Source organism: Mustela lutreola, chromosome 15, assembly GCF_030435805.1.
Source record: "Mustela lutreola isolate mMusLut2 chromosome 15, mMusLut2.pri, whole genome shotgun sequence".
NCBI classification, from domain to species: Eukaryota; Metazoa; Chordata; class Mammalia; order Carnivora; family Mustelidae; genus Mustela; species Mustela lutreola.
This window is the reverse complement of record NC_081304.1, coordinates 33,943,866-33,967,268: the sequence shown is the minus strand read 5'-3', so window position 1 is coordinate 33,967,268 and position 23,403 is coordinate 33,943,866. Positions and strand designations below refer to the sequence as shown.

Genomic DNA, 23,403 nt, shown 5'->3' with positions numbered 1-23,403 from the left:
AGAGGCAGGCAGAGAGGAGGAAGCAGGCTCTCCACAGAGCAGAGAGCCCAAAGTGGGGCTTGATCCCAGGACTCTGGGATCATGACCTGAGCCGAAGGCAGCGGCTTAACCCACTGAGCCACCCAGGCGCCCCAAGCCTTGCTTTTCTGAGGAGACAAATCAATACAAATACTTCTACAGTGAGAATTAGTTTATTTCCTATTACATATAAACCAATATATTTTGATGTCAAATATTCACAATTAACAGGTTAAAAATCCCCTACAAATTTGCTAGAAAATGTACCAAAAATCTGTAACTATTCCAAGAACAGAATAGTTACAGTGAATTCTTCTCCTACTGTTACAACGGTGTGACTTCCAATAGAGATACTGAGGCAAACATCATTTTAAGTCAACGGCCCATGTAAAAGGGAATCATATACTCCAAAGAACCATACAGTCCTGCTCTAAATGCTGAAATGGAACACTGAATTATGGGAATCAGTTTTCTAACTTAGCAAGTCAGAAAACTTAAAAAACCCAAGTTAACTTAATAAAAAATAGCACCTAAGATTATCTATATCAACTGCAAGGCAAACAAACTGAATTTTCTTATTGCAAAGGGTCCACCCTAATACTTAAATTTCTCATGGCTACATGGAAATTCTTTCACTTACCAGAAAGACCTGATTGGCACTTTCACTGAGAGTTGAGTCATCTGGGCTGTCAACAGGTGTCTGACGTGTAAACTTTGAATCAAACTGACTCACATCCTCTTCGGATTGCTTTGTGAAAAACAAAATTAGAAAACAATGAATAGTCTATATTATACATATCAATCAAATGCATGACTTGCATTAGAGAAGGCTCTAGTTAAAACTCTTCAGAGGGCTTGACTCTAATAAAATATCACACAGTTTTAGTAGGAACAGACTGAAGAATAAACACAGATAGAAAGTTTCTTTTTACAGATTTTATTTATTTATTTGAAAGAAAGAGAGAGAGGGTGCCTGCATGGCTCAGTCATTAGGCACCTGCCTTTGGCTTGGGTCATGATCCCAGGGTCCTGCAATCAAGCCCCGTATTGGGCTCCTTGCGCCACGGGAAGCCTGTTCTCCCTCTCTTACTCCCCCTGTTTGTGTTCCCCTCTCACTATGTCTCTGTCAAAAATAAATAAAATCTTTAAAAAAGAGAGAGAGAGAGCGCACACTAGAGAGAGCACAAACGTTGGGGATGGGCAGGGGGAGAGGGAGAAGCAGACTCCCCACTGAGCAGGGAGTCCAACGTAAGGGCTCAATCACAGGAGCCCAAGGTCATGACCTGAACCTAAAGCAGATGCTTAACCAACTGAACCACCCAGGTGGCCCCAGGTGGAAAGTTTCAAAGGTCAAATTGCATCTTCAATTTTTAAGCATATACTAAAGTAGATTTTAGTACACACTCATATTTTTTAAAAATCTGAATGTCAAAAAAATTTTTTTTTGAATATCAATCTTCCCCACTTAAAAAATTTCAATTTAGTCCACTGGCTAAATTCCCTATTAGAGATAATTTGCTCAGCAGGCCACTTTATAATAAACCCGAGAAACCACTGAGGCAGAGTTTTAACACAAAACGTATTTGTAAAATGCTCTAAAATTTCTTCCTATAGCTTGGTTCATCCTACTACATTCTCAAGGAGCAAAAATGATGTTCTGCTGCATGAGTACATCTTCTTATGAAAAACATCACCTAAATCTAACTACCACATCTGTTTAATTCCTAAGGGCTCTCTGGCACAATATCAGACTTTGTGGTCATGTCAAAAGAGCTAAGGAACCAACATTAAGAAGCACCTAGTGTCAAAAGATGATACAAACTAAGCATCAGTAAAAATTACTGCAGCGGATTAAAACACAAATATATTAAAGCTCATAATTAACTTAAAAAGAATCACAGAATTCACTGGTCAATTTTGGAAGATGTTGAAGAACTAACTGATTATTTTGAAAACTGGGAAACATTTATCCTGCCTTTCCTGTACGAACAATGTAAGTTTCTCTTTAAGGAAAAATTCACTAATGAGGAATCAATAATAGTATTAGAATAAGACATTTTATAAAAACTAATGAAATCCTGAAACTAGGCTAGAGTTTCTGAATCTCAGCACTACTGACATTTTGGGCTTTATAACTGTTGCAGAGCCCTGTCCTTCATAAAGGAGGATGTTTAGCAGCATCTCTGGCCTCGACTCACTGCAAACCAGTAACATCCCCTCCCCAGAAAGTGACAACTTGTCTCCAAACCTTGCCAAACTGACCATAGCTAAGAATCACTGATATTGGCAACGATCAATGAAAAACAAAACAGAACAACAACAAAAAAATATATATATACACATTATGCCTCCTGACCAAAATATACAACATCAAAAGTTTAATCGCAGGGCGCCTGGGTGGCTCAGTGGTTACACTTCTGCCTTCGGCTCAGGTCATGATCTCAAGGTCCTGGGATCAAACCCTACATCGGGCTCTCTGCTCACGGGAGCCTGCTTCCCCACTCTCTCTGCCTGCCTGTCTACTTGTGATCTCTCTCTCCGTCAAATAAATAATCAGATTAAATATCTAAATCTAAATACTAATTTTTGGAAAAACAGGGAAGAAATGAGTATGATCAATGACACTATGGATTAAAATCACAAAATCAAAGTTTGAAACCCTAGAGGATAAATGGTCCAGTTTCTTCAGTAAGTACTCGGGAGAGGAATCAAGATGGGGGTATCTACAGATGGAAAGCGACCTAAGAGATAAAATAACCAACCCGTACAGACCTTGACTGAATCCTTATTAGAACAAACCAATAGGGAGGAAAAGAAAACAAAAGAAATTGGGGAAATTGTCAGCTTTTTAGTTGTGATGATAACTAGCAGTTCTGTTTAAGTTTAAACAAGATGACCTGACAAGCTGGATAGTTGGTACATAAAGGTTAATTATCCTCCTTTATAATTATATATATGAAAATTTTAAAGCCAGTCACCTTGTGCTCCAGGACCAAATTATCATCATCATTATCCTCCTCCTCCTCCACTTCACCCCAAGAAAGAGAAAAAGAAACTATATTTTCTCAAATTCGGAGGTGGAAGAAAGACAAGAACTAACACACTAACTCATTTACTAATAAATATAGTGTTATGGTTTGAGTTGTGTCCCCATTGACATTCATATGTTGAAGTTCTAACCCAAATACCTCAGAACGGAACCTAATTTGAATGAGGGTCACTGCAGATGAAATTAGTTAAGATGAGGCCATCTTGGAGTAGGGAAGATCCTAATTCAGTCATGATAAAATGGGAAAATCTGGACACAGATCTGCACAAAAGGAGAATGCAAACATAAAAGTAGAGATCGGGTGAAGTCACCTATGGGCTCCAAGCCTAGCATGGCCAAAGCTAAGGCCAAAGATCGCTAGCAAACCAGCAGAAGCTAGGAGAAAGCCACAGAGTGGAAAGGAAGGTTCTCATAGCCTTCATAATGAACCAAGTGTGTCAATACATTATGTTGGCATCTAGTCTCCAGAACTGTAATATAATAAACTTCTGCTGTGTAAGCCACCTAGTTGGTGGTACTTTATTACAGCAGGCCTAGCAAACTAATACACCCATATGCTTTATTTTGAAGAAAATTCCCAGAAAATCAAATTCAAAATAGGGTAGAATCAGAGGGTAACCACACTTAACCTGGTGAACATTTTGTTATGTATATAACTGTTAAATCACTATGCTGTATACCTGAAACTTACATATTATTATATGTCAACTGAACTTTATTTAGAAATAAAAAATAAGGGGCGCCTGGGTGGCTCAGTGGGTTAAAGCCTCTGCCTTCGGCTCAGGTCATGATCCCAGGGTCCTGGGATCGAGCCCCACATCGAGCCCCCTCTCTGCTCAGCAGGGAGCCTGCTTCCTCCTCCCTCTCTCTCTGCCTGCCTCTCTGCCTACTTGTGATCTCTATCTGTCAAATAAAATAAATAAAATCTTAAAAAAAAAAAAAGAAAGAAAAAATAAGGGCACCTGAGGGGCTCAGTCAGTTAAATATTTGCCTTCAGCTCAGGTCATCATCCCAGGGTCCTGGGACTGAGCCCCAGATCTGGCTCCCTGCTCAGCAGAGAGTCTGCTGCCGCCTCTGCTTATACGTGTGAATGCTCTGTCAAATAAATAAATAAAATCTTTAAAAAAAAAAAAAGAAAGAAAGAGAAAGAGAGAATAAGGGCACCTGGCTGGCTCAGTCAGAACATGTGACTTTATTTTTTAAATTTTTTTTTATTTTTTAAAGATTTTATGTATTTACTTGCGAGAGAAAGAGAGAGCGCGTGAGCAGGGGGCAGAGGTAGAAGCAGGCTCCCTACTTTGTAGGGAGCCTGACTCAGGGCTGAATCCCAGGACCATGGGATCATGACCTGCGCTGAAGGCATAAGCTTACTGAGCCACCCAGGTACCCCAAACATGTGACTCTTGATCTGGGGTTCATGAGTTAGAGCCCCATGTGGGATATAGAGATTACTTAAAAAAAACTTAAAAAGGGTGCCTGGGTGGCTCAGTGGGTTAAGCCGCTGCCTTCGGCTCAGGTCATGATCTCAGGGTCCTGGGATCGAGGCCCGCATCGGGCTCTCTGCTCAGCAGGGAGCCTGCTTCCCTCTCTCTCTCTCTCTGCCTTCCTCTCTGACTACTTGTGATTTCTCTCTGTCAAGTAAATAAATAAAATCTTTAAAAAAAAAAAAAAAAACTTAAAAAAAAAAAGAGTAAACAGTTATACCCCATAAAAATAAAAATGGTTGAATCAAGTAAACAAAGCAAAGAAGTTCTAACTACTTGAAATATTTAGTTGTCTTAGGCAACCAACTTAAAAATAGTTAATACACTCATCAATTGCTGATGGCAATAGTCTTTGAAAAGACTATACAGAATAGAGTCTGAGAAGAACATAAACCAAAGTTTTCTGAATGGTTTATATTAACATAATGTTTTTGAATGATCTAAGATTTTATTTATTTTTTATTTATTTTTTTTTTTTTAAGGATTTTTTAATTTATTTGACAGACAATGAGACAGCGAGGGAACACAAGCAGGGGGCGTGGGAGAGGGAGAAGCAGGCTTCCCATAGAGCTGGGAGCTGGATGCAGGGCCTGGAATCATGACCTGAGCCAAAGGCAGACAGCTTAACGACTGAGCCACTCAGCCGCCCCTGGGATTTTATTCTAAAAAAATACCAGGTCCCTCAAAGTATATGCTTTCATGTATACATACCAACAGAGGTTTAAAGGGGGGCTCCACCTTCCGAGCCAGCAATTCTTCCCAGTTAATATGCCTGAAGAATGGATGAGCCTAGAAAAAAAGAACAGGAAGAAAAGTCAAGGTGAATAGACTTCACTGGACTGACAAATTAAATGTCTGTTTGAAGTTACAAATCACAAAATAAGCTATACTTATTTTTTTAGATTTTATTTATTTATTTGAGAGAGAGAAAACATGCAAACAAGTACGGGGAGGGGCAGAGGGGGAGAGAGAGAGAGAGAGAGAGAATCTCTCAAGCAGACTGCAGGCAGAGCTTGGAGCCCAAAACAGGGTTTGATCCCAAGACAATGAGATCATGACCTGAGCCAAAACCAAGAGTTGGATGCTTAATCAACTGAGCCACCCAGGTGCCCCCCCCAAATAAGCTATACTTTAAATAACTACACACAACCCTCACAAATAAATAAAATTAGCTCTATCTTCCCTTCAAACCACCAAAAAGGCCAATCCCTACTTGAACTTCTCCAGCATCCCCAGGACCAGCTCCAAGTCGAGAAGCAGCATTTCTTTTCAGCAGCTTTAAGGAGGGAAAACAAAACAAAACATGATAAGCCATAGTCAAATTGATTATTTTTTATTTAGAGAATTTGCTTGTCTATATTGCTTCTCTATTTTGAGAAAATTGGCTTTATTAATTATAACTAAATATTGCTTAGGAAAAAAAATATTTTAAAAATTTTTTTTATTTAAGGAGAGAGAACAGAGAGAGAAAGCACACACAAGCAGCAGGCAGTGGGGAGGGTGTAAGGGAGAGGCAGGGGCAGAGGGAGAGGGAGAAGCAGACTCTGCTGAGCAGGGAGCCCAACGCAGGGCTCAATTCCAGGACCTGGGATCATGACCCGAGCTGAGCCACCCAGGCACCCCAAGGAACGAAAATCTTTAAAAAATGTGTACTTTACCTGTAAAAACTGTAGGTTTTTTGATTAATATATATGATCCTTTATTTAAAATGTATGTTCAGGGGTGCCTGGGTGGCTCAGTGGGTTAAACCTCTGCCTTCGGGTCAGGTCATGATCCCAGGGTCCTGGGATCCAGCCCCACATCGGGCTCTCTGTTCAGCAGGGAGCTTGCTTCCCCCTCCCTGACTGCCTCTCTGCCTACTTGTGATCCGTCTGTCAAATAAATAAATCTTAAAAAATTAAATTAAATTAAATGTATGTTCAATTCTATTTAAATTCCAGTAGTTGAGGGTTATCATTTCATGTCCTACCTTTTTTTTTTTTTTTTAAAGACTTATTTATTTATTTGAGAGAGAAAGAGTGCAGAGGGAGAGGGAGAAGCAGACTCCTGCTGAGCAGGGAGCCTGACACAGTGCTTGATCCCAGGACCCCAAGATCATGACCCAAGCCAAAGGCAGACATTTAACCGACTGAGCCACCCAGGCGCCCCTCTTGTCCTACCTTTTTAAGCAGATCTCTGGCTTCTTGTGTGAGGTAGGGAGGCAAATTGAGTTTACATTTGAGGATTTTGTCAATTGTTTTCTTTCTGTTCTCCCCAGTGAATGGGGGCTACGAGTAGAAGAGAGTGTGAAAAATTAGCATATAAAAATTAAAATCATCCATTTCCTAAATTAGTCCGTTATGCATAAAGATCAGAAATGTATGCTGTGATATGGGCTGACTGCTAAAGATCTATAGTTTTTAAGCAGCGTGACAGAAGAAATAGTAACATCTCAGAAGAAACTGGGTTTCCACTTTTAACTTTGTGTGGTAATAGGTGAGCCCTGTGATTTTATGCTTTACTTTCTCTTTTTATACAATAAGGGCAGTATCTATTTTATACCTATTTCACAGGACTGACATGACAGATCATTTAAACAAAAATGTTTTTAAAAGTAAAGGGCCCATACTACTACCAATAAAGCAATTAGTGTTAATTTTTTTTTTAAGTAACTCCATCAGTAACATTTTTAAAAAGCACAGGAAAGGTCTCTTGCCATAATGATTTAATAACTACTCAGCACAGACCATAATACATGCAGCTTTTAACTGTGCACCTACTGCTCCAGTCAGCATGTCATACATTAATGCTCCCAAACTCCACCAATCCACAGCACGATTGTGGCCACTTCTCATCAAGATTTCAGGGGCCCTACAATGAGAAAAATAATACGCCTAAAAAATTCACCCATTTGCATATCATCTGAATTAGAAGTTTAAAAACAATATACTGAGCCAAATGGCCCTACATAAACCAGGTGAAAGTTAGCTTATCACCCCCCCAAACCAGTTATATTTCTTGCAACATGCAGCTCACATGTATTCTATTGTTCCACAAAATGTGTGTGTGACTGTTCCATCGTGAATAGATTCTTTGCATAGTCCAAAGTCTGTTAGTTTCACATGACCTACAATGAAAGATCACAGCATGGTTATTCTGAGAATTCTAAGCATGTGCAGTGTTTGAATGTATCATAGAAGACAATAATCTATTCTTCCATTTAACATTTTCTGCCTTAAATATTTGTTGAAGATACAAACAACTAGCAAGGTGCCATCCATAATATGGGATGCTAACTTTTTAAAGCTAACACAGTCATTTTTGGCCAATGATATAATATAAAGGGAAAATAGAGAAATAAGTAAAACAGTTTTTCCAAAGCTCTATCTTTACCTATACCTAGAATCCTCTACCATCCTGAGAAAGCAAGCCTTCAAGAAAAATTCTCTAAAGTCTGGTTTAAGGGGTACCTGGGTGGCTCAGTGGGTTAAAGCCTTTGCTTTCAGCTCAGGTCATGGTCTCAGGGTCCTGGGATCGAGCCCAGCATCAGGCTCTCTGCTCAGCAGGGAGCCTGCTTCCTCCTCTCACTCTCTCTGCCTGCCTCTCTGCCTACTTGTGATCTCTGTCTATCAAATAAATAAATAAAATCTTTTAAAAAAAAGTCTGGTTTAAGTACACAAACCCTTATAAAGATATGTTGCATCATTTAAAAGTCTGACACTGTACTTCAAATATATAACTTTTTACCACAGTGAACTGTGACTGAACAGTTTTTTAAATGGTCTCAGAACATCAATGAAACAAGTTGGCTAATTCTGCTAATACTTGCCAATTCAGAAAAAGAAATGAAATTGCTATGGCAAGGGACTGTCAGCTCTAATCCAAAAAGTGAAAAACTCACCACCTTACACAAAGAACATTGCAGTTCAAGCTTAGCTTTACTAAAATGTTATTAGATATAGAGTGGTTCAACCACCCCAGGAACCCTACTATTCCAGGTTTATTTCAGAGAAAAGAAAACGTAATGGCTTACTGATACTCTGACATACAAAAAAATATGACCTTTATCTTCACAGAACCACCTGACACACTCAGCATTATGAATCAAAGAAGTTAACTAGTCACTTCCCTATTCTATCCTTTGCCTTAGAATTCAGAATCAGAATCCAAGTGTGGGGGGATGGGAGCGGAACTGGGAGGGACAGAGATACATATATTCCCATGATGTGCTTGGTTAAGTAGAATTTCTCCTAAAAAAAAAAAAGAAAAGAAAAGAAAAACAGAAAACGAGAAAAAAAGCACAATTTGAAACATATTCATATTAGCATCAGTTGTCCACACCATTTCCTGTCCAAGAATTTAAAACCCTTAACTACCTCATGTATCATTTTGTAGACATTGAAGGCACCCCAACAGCACCCCAACAGCCTGGCTGGCTGGTTGCTCCTTTGGGGTATGAGTGACCTGAGAAGTCTACTGAGCCCAGATTACTCTTGCATAAATCAAACTGTCTCTAGCAGCATGTAGTTGTAATCAAGACTCAGTCTGTTCTACGTACAGCTGCACAGAGTATGAGCCTTTCTGATTTTTATGTTTGTTGTTATGAACACCAAGAATAAACTGATGCCTACTAAACATTTTCTTTCCAAGGCTACATCAAATATTTTGGTTCAATTCTAATCCTTTTCTACAGCATTAATAAAATTTATCATAAAAAGTACTGCTTCTAATATTTATGCATCTTTTTTCATTAAGGAAAACTCAATTTATAGGGTTAAGATCTACTTTCCAATTTAAGGGACAAACCAAAACTAAAGTTGGGACTGGCTTTTGGCTCACATGTTATGTAAAGATTTCAAAAGAATGATAAGCTATTAAGAGCAAGGATTAAACCAGAAAACACAGTTAAGTGGTTAGTTATTCCTAACTTCCTCTAATCTCATCAATCACAATTATCTAAATACTTAAATCTCAGCAAGCATTATGATGCCATAAATTGTGAGGGAGGAGTGTATAACAGAAGTTACATGACTATGGGGCTTTGAAAACGACCATGACCTGGGTGGGAGGATTTTAAGATGATTATTTACTATAGAATTGTTTACGGTATATCTCCACCTTGGTGATTAAGCATGATATTCTCCGGCTTCAGGTCTCTGTAGATGATCCCCTTTTGATGTAAATGCCCCAAAGCCATGGAGATTTCTGCCAAATAAAAGCTGGAAACAAAAGTGATTTAATAAAATTAAAAAGAGTAATATATTCAAAGCAGTTTATGTATGGAGCAAAATTCCTTGAAAGAAATAGACATGCACCAAAGACCAAATTAGTGGGGATGGGGGTGGGGATGGGGGAAAGAGATGGCACAGGATGCTGCCAAAAGGCATGGTGACATTTATGTTTCACTTATTTAGTGAAACTATAAAATGTTTTCTTTAGAACATACTACTAATTTCAAAAAAGTCCAGAATATGCCAAACTGTCACTGGCTTTTGTTCTGTTCCTAATAGGAATTAGGACAATAGTCATTCAGATCAAAGCAAATTTCTCCCACCCACCCCCAATTTTAAAATCCCATAGGACACAGGAACTTTGTTATTCTCAGAGATCAAGTCTTAGTTTCGAAAGATACCTTATAAATAATCTGACCCTTAGAAGCCCACTCATCCCTTAATACAGCTGCATTATTTATATACAGTTCATGCCCACAGTATCTGCCCTCCCTCCTGCCAGCCAGCCCACAACTATAAACTGTGTGACACTCAAATTTATCTACCTCAAAAGAATAAAGGGCTGAGTCAACCCTGTCTGGATTCGAAAAGCACAAGGCACTGCAATACTGGCTGCATAACAATGTTGCAATCCTGCAGATTACTCCAGGATGGAGAGGGTGTGTCCTAGAGGACTGAGGCAGTTTCACAGCCAGCAGGACCACAAATACAGCCTCCAACAGGGCTCAGAGAGCCTCCTCCAAAAAAGGGTACTTCATCCCTAAGGCTCTTAAATGCAGCTTCTGTGTTAGAAAAGGCCTGAAATTAAACAATGGAATGCAGTTTGGTAATTAAAGTAGAAAAAAACATTTAAGTGTTTTCTATTCAATTAATGTGTAGGATAAACTGATTTATTGTTACCCAATACTGTCATCTCACAAAAGGATGTGTATATTTTTAATTTGAAGCAGATGCCATCTTAAGAAATATAAGGGTAGATCCCATCCTGGCCATAGAATCAATCCACAGATGATGTGTGCCGGCTTATCACCTCCCTAAGACTGCACCTTGGGAACTGGAAAGTCTAAAAAAAAAGAGGAGATGATTTCTGATACTTTCCATTGTTCCAGACATAAAGTTTCACCGGAAAACCACACTCACCCACAGCCAAGGCAGGCAGCTTACCAATTCAAGGAAAGAAAGCCCCAGTGAGAATGGTTCTGTTAGGAACTGGCGTGAAGAGCGTTCCACCCAAGGCCTGGGGGCAAAGGAATGATGTGACCTCCAAAATCTGCCCCATCCCAAAGATACTTCTCCCCCTTGAAGTCCTGAGTGACTGACTGGCTCCAGAACAATTTACTGAATCATTTGGCTGCCCACAGTGGGAAAAGGGCTTTGCTTTTAAATTATATGAATCATTACCTGAATCCATGCAACTGTAAAAATTTCACTTACCAGGCTGTGTCTTCCATAAATATTCCCTCTCTTTCTAACTGCATAAATAATTCTCCTCCTGTGAAGAAAAGGAAAAGGGCTTAGAAATAAAACAATTTTCATTTCCAACCCATTTCTAATGAGAAGGTTGTGCTTTCTCTTTTAACTACAGTTAAAAGATAGCAGTTCCTTAAAACTAAAAAACAGATCCTAAAAACTATAGGTTTAAAACTAAGTCTTCTAGGGGCACCTGGGTGGCTCAGTGGGTTAAGCCGCTGCCTTCGGCTCGGGTCATGATCTCAGGGTCCTGGGGTCGAGTCCCGCATCGGGCTCTCTGCTCAGCAGGGAGCCTGCTTCCCCTCTCTCTCTCTGTCTGCCTCTCCGTCTACTTGTGATTTCTATCAAATAAATAAAAATCTTTAAAAAAAAAAAAAAAAAAAAAAAAAAAAAAACTAAGTCTTCAGGATTCTATTTTTGCAGTGTTCTTATTCTTATGTGAAAACTATGTTTTGGAATTCTAGGTTTTACATCTTTAAACTTCAAAATAGTTAAAAGATTCCAGACCTGAGGTTAAAAAAGTAATCTTGGTTAAAACTTCTCTCACATTTTATCCTAAGCAGAAAAATGTTAGTATATAATTAAGCCACCCTTACAAATTACAATTAGTGAATGCCCTTATTCCATATTTTCAGATCTCTTAATCTAGATTAATCTAGCACCAGCTTTATTAAAAGCATGACATTGTTTTGAATATCAAGATAATAACAACTTATATTCCATTGAATAATCTTAGAATACATGAGCCCGCAATGATGTAAATCAATGAAGAGATCAATAAATTAGGTTTTAAAATGGGAGAGAAGGAAAAGCTCTTTGTTACAGCAGAATGCCAAATAAATAAATGAGGCATGACGGAATAAGAAAAATCACTTGGCAAACATTACAGTTAATTGTTTCAAGCAAGAATCAATGAATGCTAAAACTGTATATGAAAGCTTGATGAGAGAGAAGATATTTCAATAATCCCAAAGTATCTCAAGATACTTATTCATTACAAAGGGTAAACTTCTCCAGGGAAAAAATTGGCCAACACCACCTTATAAATGTGATCAAAGTGAACATCAACAGCAATGGGACAAAGATATAACATCATGTACCTCCTGATCTGACAGAAGACACAATGTCACTTCGATGGTCCTCCCCAAATGCATAACCTGAATCTAATCTTGAGGAAACATCAGATAAGCCCAAATTGGTGCATTCTACAAAATAACTGGCCTATATTCTTAAAAAAGGTTAAGGTCACAAAAGATAAAGACTGAGGAACTGTTTAGGTTAAAGGGAGCTGAGAGATATTACTGTATCAATGTTAATTTCCAGTTTTGATAATTTTAGTAGAGTTAAGATACTGTCATTAATTTTAGAAAATATAAACTGGAGCATTTAGGGGTAATGGGAAATCATGTCTGAAACACTCGCTTAAGCAATCCAGAAAAAAAAAGTGTGTTTATACATATACATGTATATATATATACATACACACACACATATATATACACACACATATATATGTATACATATACATATACATAGGGAGAGAAAAGAAGGATGAAACAAAACAACTGTAAAATGAAAACACTTGGGGAATCTAGGTGAAGAATACGTGGGAAGTCTTTGTACTGTTGCAACTTTTCTGTATAAATCCAAAATTGTCAAAATAAAGTTACTCAAAAAACGGCAACACAGTCACAAAAAAGTTGCTAAATTCTGCATCTTTCTGTTCCATGTTACAGGCCATTGTGGAACCTCTTTTTCAGAAAACTCAGATATCTTGGCTGGTAATAGATACCTGTGATTTAGAAATGATAAGCAACAAGGTTTGAGGAGGTAGTAATCCCTGGAAATTGTGGATGTCTTCCTATGTAAACTGCACAGTCTAGCAAAAAAGCTACATTCAACCAAAAAACTCTGTTTAGAGATGCAATTTTGAAAATACTCAGTATCTTAAATACTCTCAGTAAGTTTTCCATTTGAGTTTAGAAATGCTTTGATAGTTCATTGGAATTATAGTATCTTACCCCAGCACAGTCAATGCGATGGCTCTGTATCAATTAGGTGTTTGTTATTTTAAGTATGATTACAAAGGGATTAGGATTAAAATAAAATTTCACAGATGGGGGAAAAAACCTAACCTTTAAATCTCTTCATATTTGTCTGCAAAAAGAAACACATGGTCACATCTAAATTTCTTATGTCAATGTATTTGTCAATTTTAAGAACTATTGAATCACATTGGGGAAAAAGCATTTTTTCCATTGGAAAATAATGTTTAACCCAGTTTCTGGAGCAAAGGCAAATAATTACACCAAACTGAGTGTACTGACCGCTGAGATACTCAAGGATGAGGTAGAGTTTTCCACCGGTCTGAAAGGCATAAATTAAATCCACAATGAAGGGATGCTTTACTTCCTCCAGAATATTCCGTTCTGCTTTTGTATGAGCTGTATCTTTAGCATTTCTTACTATCATTGCCTAAAGGAAAAGAGATGATCTATAAGAACAAAACAGTAGACATTTTTATTCTATAGTAACTGGAAATTCTATTTTGTGTTCTTCTTGCCAATAGTTTAATATTTAATATAATTAATTTAATTATAGTTCTCACCAGAGACTGAGATAGGAGTAATGGAAGTCATTCACTTCTTATATATATCTGCACTGTTTGGATTTTTTGCACTGAACATGTAAATAACCTAAAGATACCTTTTTAAAAAATGTAAACAGATGAAGTTTATTCATATGTTCACTAATTATTCTATGTCTACTATGCTCCAGGCTCTGTAATAAAAAGAAGAACGAACAGAAGTCTCCAGCTATTAGGAGTCCAAAGTCTCAGGGAAGAGAGAGAAGTCAATGCAGGTAAACACAAGGTGCTATGGGAGAAGAGAGAAATTACAGCTAACATGGCAAGAAGTGTACTGGGAGGTGGCAATACCTAAACTGTATCATGAAAAATATTAAAATGAAACACAGAGGATAAAAAAAGCATTTCCAGTGCAAAACAGGCTTGACAGGACATGTCTAGGTAATCTATAAGTAGTTCAATACGGTTAGAAGTGACTAGACATTAGGCTGGTGTTGTAGGTGGAGACCAGGAAATGGAAGGCCTAGGTACCCAGGCAAAAGCGCTTGAATCGGGCGCCTGGGTGGCTCAGTGGGTTAAGCCGCTGCCTTCGGCTCAGGTCATGATCTCGGGGCCCTAGGGTTGAGTCCCACATCGGGCTCTCTGCTCAGCGGGGGACCTGCTTCCCTTCCTCTCTCTCTGCCTGCCTCTCTGCCTACTTGTGATCTCTGTCAAATAAATAAATAAAATCTTAAAAAAAAAAAAACAAAAAAGCACTTGAATCTTATCTCAGAGGCAGAGGAAAAATGTTAAGGTTCTGAAAATGAGTAATCTTTGGCTTTAAGACAGTTTTAGTAGTAGTTCGGAGTTTTAGGGAAGAAATGAGACTAGCTGGGGGGCTAATAACAGTAAACTAAATTAAGTAAGACCTGTATCTAAAAAAATGAAGGTGGGGGGCATTTGTGGTTCAGTCAGTTAAACGTCCAATTCTTGATTTTGGCGGCTCTGGTCATGATCTCAGGGTGGTGAGACTGAGCCCCACATTGGGCTTCATGTTGGTCATGGAGCCTACTTAAGATTCTCTCCTTCTACTCCTCCCAACCCCACCTCTCTAAAAAAAGAAAGAAAGAAAGAAAAAAGAAAAAGGAAGGTGGGAAAAAAGAAAAGGTATCATCAGCACTTGCTGACTAGGTTGAGAAGAAATGATGATACCATGGTTTCTGCATAATTAATAGGACAATGATTATCATTCAATAACAGGAAATGAAAGTCAAAACAGTTTTAGGAAAATGATGCATTATTTTGGATATGTACGGTCTAAATTAAATTCTAGGACTAAGTTCTGGTACATCTCCAGTAACATGAAAAACATACACACAAGATCAGTAGTTGCAATATTATTAAAGTGCAATATTAAAAACAACTTAAATGGCCATGTATAGAATACTGGATAAAAACCTATAGACTATCGACCTAATGTGTAAAAAAAGCTTTAAAAAGAACAGGGAATTTCTCTGTGAAACCAAAACAAAACCAAAATCAGTACAAAAGAGCATATATGGCATAACAGTATTATATAGTATACCACCTTTTGTGTCAGAAAGGGGAGATAAGAACATGTACATGTATCTCCTTATATCTTCAATAAGATAACTAAGATAAACCAAAAGCTAATGACAGTGGAAAGGTAAAAAAAAGTAATAGGACTAGACTTCTGCGAACACCTTCTGAGTAAAGCCTCAACGCTTTTAGCTTACCTAAAGTTTTTCTTTTTCTCTTACCTAAATCAAATATTATTGTGATTATAAAATAGGGGTTTTTGAATTCTGAACCATGCTAATGTTTTATATATTCCAAAAATAAAATTAAATCAACAAGGATGGGGGAGGGAAATAAAACTGTGAACACAACAGAAATACATAAATGCAACTGAATAGGGGCGCCTGGGTGGCTCAGTGGGTTAAAGTCTCTGCCTTTGGCTCAGGTTATAATCTCAGGGTCCTGGAATCGAGCTCCACATTGCACTCTCTGCTCAGCCGGGAGCATGCTTCCACCTCTCTCTCTGCCTGTCTCTGTGCCTACTTGTGATGTGCTTGTCAAATAAATAAATAAATAAATCTTTAATTTAAATAATTAAATTTAATTTAGTAAATAGAATCACATAAGTAAACAAAACAGTTTTCTTAGCTTCAATGTAACAGAGAGGTAAATTAAGGATGAATTAAGTAAAGACCACTGAATTCAGCCATTAGGAGATTGGTGGTGACAAGAGTTTCATTGAAATAGTAGAGTCATTAAGTCAAAATAGAGTGAATGAAAAAAATAATAAAACATGACTTCTCAAGGGCGCCTGCGTGGCTCAGTGGGTTAAGCCGCTGCCTTCGGCTCAGGTCATGATCTCAGGGTCCTGGGATCGAGTCCCGCATCGGGCTCTCTGCTCAGCAGGGAGCCTGCTTCCCTCTCTCTCTCTCTGCCTGCCTCTCCATCTACTTGTGATTTCTCTCTGTCAAATAAATAAATAAAATCTTAAAAAAAAAAAAAAAAAACATGACTTCTCAAGAAATTCAGCTAAGAAGGCAAAGAGGGTAGAAGCTATCGAAAGATTTTGTGTGAAAGAAGGATCTGTTTTACTAAATATGGCAAAAGCACCAATATACATAAACAAAAAAAGAAGTTAGAACAGAGGATGGAAAAACAGAAAGAAGTGACAAAGACCCCTACCAGGCAGAAAGGAATGGGATCCAAAACATAAGCAGAGGGCTTAACCTTGAAAAGGAGGAGGAATACATCTCCTACTAAACACTGGAGAGAAGGAAGTAAAGACAAGTAAAAATGCAGATTAATATGGTATGAGGGGTAGGGATCAGAACAGCAAGTGGAAGGAAATCACATGTGACAGCCTCAAATAGGAAGAAGCAGTGTACTAAAGAGTTAAGAGGGACTGATAACAGTTACAGAAAATGAAAGTTGTCTGGTAACATGGAGAAAAAAAGTTGGTGGGGCACCTGGGTGGCTCAGTCTGTTAAGTGTCTGCCTTCAGCTCAGGTCATGATTCCAGGGTCCTGGGATCGAGCCCCACATTGAGCAGGGAGCCTGCCTCTCCGTCTCCCTCTGCCTAACACTCTCCCTGCTTGTGCCCTCTTTATCTCTCTCTGTCAAATAAATTAAAAAATCTTTAAAAAAAAAGAGAGAGAGAGAAACAGCTGATGAATACTTGGGGTCCAAATGATTTGGGTACTATTAATTTGTCCTAACAGCAATCTATAAGCTTATGTGATTTCTGCCAGCAATGCTCAGTAGCTGAGATAAAAGAATAAAAGAGTATGAAAAACTGAACTATTAGGAGTAGGACTTTCCTAAAAATAAGGTCAATGGGGCTAGCAAGAACTAAAATGGCAGATCATGCTGATTATACCAGATTCAGAATAAAGTGAAATAAGAAGGGGGTCAAGAACTTTAGCAAAAAAAACCCAAAACGGTCAAAGAACTAAAAGGTTGAGAGCCAAAGACCAAGCACTGTGAGAATAAAGAAGTGAGAAAGTTATTGTTCTATTATAGTCCAACACTTCAGAGGTGGAGAATACAGCCATGGGGGCTGGTAAAGTGGAATGGAGGTGAAAGCTGATAGAGTTGAGATCAGGGAATTAGAAGGCTAGGCTACTGATTACTTATTTAATATAAGGACAGCAAAGATATACAGGATGACAAGGCTTAGGAAGGAGAAAAAAGAATGATAAATACTGAGGGAGGTTTCAACCTCAAAGTAGAAAGGATTTTGACCACAAGATAGAAAAAAAAAATTGTAAGAATAAGCTTAACAATTCTTCCCTTGAATTATATGGTAAGCAGAGTGAGAGGAAGAGAACACATTTGCCTCAAATCCTAAATCTCAGTATCTAGCATAATGCCTGGCACATTACCAATTCAATAAAAGAAGGAATGAAACAAGTATGATCAATCTGTTAACCACAAGCCTTTAGCCAAACAGTCTAAAATTTACAGTGTGGGCTAAACTAATGCCATGGGCAACAGTACTTTGCTTCCAAGGTACATCTTTGTTGCAACTGGTGGGAAAGAGAGTCTTTTCCTCAACATTTCACCCTGAGAAAATACCCAAGTAGTACCATTCTTGTAAAAAAAAAAAAAATCCCAGAATAACTGAAAAATTCAGACAAACTGTCCAGATGTAAACACCATTTAAGATAAAGAGACATGTGGTTCTACTCTGATTTCATCTTCAAGACTGGAAAAAGACATGTTCTTACCACATACCGAGTTCAAGAGGGTTAATAATAATAAAATCAGAATAAAGAAGCTCGAAGGCAGCAATCTGTCATCTTATCTAGTTAGGAATTAAAATTCTGGACTTAACCCTGGCACCTCTTCACTTTCATTATTTATACTGTGAGCTTGTTTTCAGGGACAGCAAGGAAAACATGAAACAGCATCTGACTCTCTAGCCACGCTTGGGGAAAGAAAAACCATGAGACTGGGAAGGAGTGGTAACTAAGCACATGGAGAGGCAATCACGTTAGGTCTTAGATATAAGTCTATGGATTTCCCAGTACTCTGTGCCTATCCACCATCAGTAGAAAAACAACACCCTCTTCTTTTCATTTAAGGTGCCCATGCCAGAAACATATTTGACTTAAGACAGAACTGTGACTAATTATGGTCAGCCTTGATTATAAAATATATCAAAAGGAATAAATTAACCTAAGAATCTTGACCAGTACTTCTTTCAACATTTCTAGGACAAGCATTATTATATTATCTCCATCATTAATCTCAAATGATTCCAATGGGAAAGCCAGACAGCAGATTAATACTGACTTATTGATATAGAAAGTGAAGTTCAGAATATCTAAACTGGTTCTTTTAAGACAATCACCGGGGGTGATTTTAGCTGGCTCCGTCAGAACAGCATGTGACTCTTAATCTCGGGTCATGAGTTCAAGAGATTACTTGAATAAACAAACAAATCAAAAAAAAAAAAAAAAAAAAAAGACAGGGGTGCCTGGGTGGCTCAGTGGGTTAAGCCGCTGCCTTCGGCTCAGGTCATGATCTCAGGGTCCTGGGATCGAGTCCCACATGGGGCTCTCTGCTCGGCAGGGAGCCTGCTTCCCTCTCTCTCTCTGCCTGCCCCTCTGCCTGCCTCTCTGTCAAATAAATAAATAAAATCTTTGAAAAAAAAAAAAAAAGACAATCACCAATAAAGTTGTGGTCATATTTGTTCCTCAGCTTTTAAATTAATAAGTCATGTATATTGCTTAAGTAAAAATTAGGAAGATAAGGACTGAAGTATTATAAACCCTGTAATTTTTGTTAAAAGTCGTTTTGATTGTCTTTTAATACAGTTTTCTACTAAGACTTGTTTTAAGACAGTGTGATCTTCTCAGAAATTAATCCCAAACAAAAAGAACAAGAAACCAAACACACATAACCCATTTTCAATAAAACTAGGAAATGCATTTAACTCCACACATCAGGAGGTAAAGAAAACAGAGTGGTTTAAAGCAATGGTACATGACTCAGTGGAGTAGAATATGATCAAACCTAAATGCCTGCACAGAGAACTCAAAAGAAGTTGATTCCATCTATAGAACCCTAGTAGGTTCAAAAATTGGAGACAAAAATAAAAAGCAAGAAAGGAAAAAAAAAAGTCATTAGGGACTACAGAAGGCAGAAGGTAGAGGACTAAAAATAGGTAGATTACTAACACTTGGAAAGGTGTACTCTCCAAGAAAAAAAAAAAAAAGAGTGAAATATCAGATACAGAGTGAAGTGCTAAAGTAAAAACTTGACTTCAGTGAAGGTCTGCGTATTGGAAGGTTAAGATCTTCATCTCTTCTCTCCCATCCAGCTCCAGGATGCTTTTTCTATGCAAAAGAATAGAGGATCTTTGTCAGCACCAACTGACTACAGAAAATGATATCTGGAGGTTCTCAGTCAATTGCCAGCTAAAAACATGCCTTCCTACACAGATGGAGCTTGTGATCAGCTTTTCAGAATTTCACTCTTAAATATGAACAATCAGTAAAGGACACCAGGCATCTAAAGAAGACTTTTGACATGGAAGAAAGAGACTAAATCAAACTTAAAGCAAACAGGAACTTAGAAAAGAGATCTAATGCCTAGAAAAAAAGGACATTTCAAAGAATTATCATAAATACCCTCAGAGGAATAAGATAAGATAATGTACTCATAAAACAGTTGCTATAAAAAGAAAAAGTCAGTTAAGTGTCTACCTTCAGCTTGGGTTATGACCTCAGGGTCCTGGGACTAAGCCCCATGTCAGGCTCCCTGCTCGGCTAAGAGTCTGCTTCTCCCTCTCCCTCTGATACTCTGCCCCACTTGTGCTCCATCTCAAATAAACAGAAAATCTTTTTAAAAAAATAAAGAAAGAAAAGAAAAAAAATGGCAAAGCTCTGGGGAACCACAAATATTACAGCTTAAAAAAAATCAGTAAAAGGATTAGAAAACAAATTTCTAGAAAAATCTCAGAAAGTAAACAAAAAGACAAAGAAGCAGACAAATGGAAAAGATAAGAAAAACAGATGATCAGTCCAGGAGGTCCAATATCCAACTAACTATAAATCCAAGAAGAGAAAACAGTAGAGGGAGAAATTATCAGAGATCATATAAGAAAATCTCCCACAGATTGAAGGACTGGAACTCTCAAGATTCAAAGAGTAAAAATAAAGAAAATAATAAGAATCAAAGGAAGATAAATACACCACTGTAGAAAATTCAGAACAGAAACTAAAGAAAATTTTAGATATTTTAAAAGAAAAATAGATCTCTAGGGACATCTGTGTGGCTCAGTGCATTATGTGCCTGCCTTTGGCTCAGGTCATGATCCCAGGGTCCTGGAACTGAGTCCCACATCTGGCTCCTTGCTCAGCGGGGAACCTGCTTTTCCCTCTGCCTGCCTCTCCCCCTGCTTGTGCTCTCTTCCTCAGCCCTGACAAATAAATAAATAAAATCTTTTCTTTTTTAAAGATGTTAAATATACAAATAAATAAATAAATAAGAAAATTAGATCTCTAAAGAAATGGGAATTGGGGGTGCCTGGGGGGCTCAGACAGTTAAGTGTCTGCCTTTGGCTCAGGAAGCCACTGGTAGATGGTCACCACAAGAGGCAACAAGGGAATTAACAATGATAAAGGAAGATATGGGATCCAGGACACAAAGACTCCAACACTGATGGAGCCAAAGGGATTCCAAGGATTGTGACCAAAGTCCAATAATGGCAGCTATGCCTCCAGAGCTACCAATACAGGCAGGAATGGGGGACAGAAGGTTTTGATGGTATATCTACAGGAAAATAAATGGAACTGATAGACAACCTAGTAAGTGGGACCATAGAACATTAACCTAAACAGAGTTGTTGGAAGGCATGAGAAGACAACAGTAGACTCAAAGAAAATGAAGCAAAATCAGAATATAGGGAAAAGGGAGGAAGAAGTAAAAGAGAATAGAGTGGAAATCAATACATATTTCTAAAACTGCTGTATTAAGTGACAGCAGAACTTGCCTATTACTTAGAAATGGAGACCAGAACAAAGAGCTAAAAGAGTTACCTCAGAGGAAAATTAAAAGAGCTCTCCTCTCCATGTTCACTAAGCAGAAAACACGAATACCAATAATGAAACACCTCACATTCTAAGAGGACATGTAGTATTGTGTTATAGATTTTCTTGACTGAGAATTTTAAGCCAAAATGTGGATTTTATAGCAGTTAACAATAAAGTTGGGGAGGGATGCCTGGCTGGCTCAGTGGGGCATGCAATTCTTGATCTCAGGGTCATGGAATTCACCCCCTATGCTGGGCATGGAGCTACTTAAAAAAAAAAAAGTAGAAGAAGAAAAAGGACCAAAAAGGAGGAAAGGAATCACCTTTTTAAGCACCTTCATGGCAAATATCTTCCCAGTATTTGCTCCTGTTACTTTTCGAACTTGAAAAACCTGGATAAAAAATAAAAAAGTGTTTGTTACTAAAAGCTAAACTAGGTTAGTCACACTCCCTTAATTCCTATTTATAGAAAACAGATACAACAGTTTATATTCTTATAAAAACTAGTAACACAAAGACTGTGCAAAAATGATAAGCTGAAAGAGCAGACTATATTAAAGCTTTAGTAATGAAATCTGTGAAACATGGGACTGTTCTATTTGGTCTGCTGACATCTGGTGGCCAAGTCGGTCAGTGATCATCTAATAATGAACAATCTATATAACTTTATACACAAAATCCAAGTTTGCTTGGAAAAAGCTATAATCAGGGTTCTCAGAGGCAGAATACCAAAAGTAAAAATTATAAATTATTTTGTAAATTTCTTCTAGGAGTGCCACTGTTCTTGCTTCACATAAAACTTTAATAATAGTTGACAGGAATTACTGTTTACCTATTCCTTAAAATGGCTAACTATATAAAACTTTATCATGCAATAGCTAAAACAATGTGAGACTCAAAGTGCATGTGTTCCACATTCAAGATGATTAGAACAAATCAGAATGTGTCCTTAAGCCTAAGAAGAAACTACAAATGTCATGCAATGAAAAAATTAACACTACACAGTAGCATAAATAGTTCTTAAACTTAACTACTAAAATGTTATCCAAATTCTACCTTTTGATAAAGAATAGCTAGGTATAAATTTTCCTGGGCAGCACACATAAAGATAAGGTCATAAGTTAGAAAGACGTAGGCAAAATATGAAGCTAAGCAGTTCTCTTCCTTTTTCTTCTCCCTTCTTAGATTCTTCAGCTTCCCTAACTAAACCTCCAAATACTGCAAGTCAAAGAAAACCAATTCAGATTTAGATCTCAGTAACATTTAGCAATATGCCATGCCCATTAAAAGTAAGGAATGGTTTTTTAAGAGGATACCTATAGAGGATACCCTTTAATCAAAAGAAGGAAGGATTCCTCTAATAACAGACTTTGACTGGCAACGTTGTCTATTTATTTATTCAACAAATATTGACTGAGTGCCTATTATGTGTCAGTCTTTTATGTTTATGTTGGGAGGAAGAGAACTTCTGTACATCCTCCAAAGAGTATCAGATTAAGCGATCATATCCTTTGCTGACAGCTAGCAAAGACTGAAGAGGACTGCTGAACGAGTATATACAGGGCGGGGGGTTATGGGGGGTAGGGAACAAAAAAATCAAAGAAGATGGGAACAGGGAGGGAGACAAACCATAAGAGATTCTTTATCTCACAAAACAAACTGAGGGTTGCTGAGGGTGGGGGAGTAGGGATAGGGTGGCTGGGTTATGGACATTGGGGAGGGTATGTGCTATGGTGAGTGCTGTAAAATGTGTAAACCTGATGATTCACAGACCTGTACCCCTCGGGCAAGTAATACATTATATGTTAATAAAAATTAAAAAAAAAAAATTAACCTATCCCCCACCAAAAATTAACCTACCCAAACAGACAATAGCTCTTATTTCAAAAATACTTCCTACCTTTCCATAGCCCCCTTTACCAAGTACCCGAAGTAGCTCAAAACATTCTGGTCTGATTTTTTCTGGCCCTCTGTTCACACTAGTTTCCGAAATTTCAAATTTCTCACAATGTTCCATGCCACTGAGAAGA

The 23,403-nt window shown here is 37.9% G+C and overlaps 1 protein-coding gene across 10 annotated transcripts in view; it reads right to left on the bottom strand.

Moving 5' to 3' along the window:
• Positions 1–23,403, bottom strand: part of RPS6KB1 (ribosomal protein S6 kinase B1) — a 37,077-nt gene that overhangs the window by 4,534 nt on the left and 9,140 nt on the right. For 3 of the 10 annotated variants that reach the window (XM_059150027.1, XM_059150025.1, XM_059150026.1), the window contains exons 3-13: positions 23,274–23,394; positions 21,697–21,765; positions 13,559–13,706; positions 11,196–11,253; positions 9,649–9,749; positions 7,567–7,657; positions 7,311–7,401; positions 6,711–6,818; positions 5,765–5,827; positions 5,263–5,340; positions 659–766 (exon numbers count right to left, since the gene is read on the bottom strand). In XM_059150027.1, coding sequence (XP_059006010.1) covers positions 659–766; positions 5,263–5,340; positions 5,765–5,827; positions 6,711–6,818; positions 7,311–7,401; positions 7,567–7,657; positions 9,649–9,749; positions 11,196–11,253; positions 13,559–13,706; positions 21,697–21,765; positions 23,274–23,394 — 1,036 coding nt within the window. Of the gene's footprint in view, positions 1–658; positions 767–5,262; positions 5,341–5,758; positions 5,828–6,710; positions 6,819–7,306; positions 7,402–7,566; positions 7,658–9,648; positions 9,750–10,306; positions 10,825–10,925; positions 10,999–11,195; positions 11,254–13,558; positions 13,707–21,696; positions 21,766–23,273; positions 23,395–23,403 lie in introns of those variants that run through there. The other 7 variants (XR_009348224.1, XR_009348225.1, XR_009348227.1 and 4 more) reach the window with 7 other exon arrangements.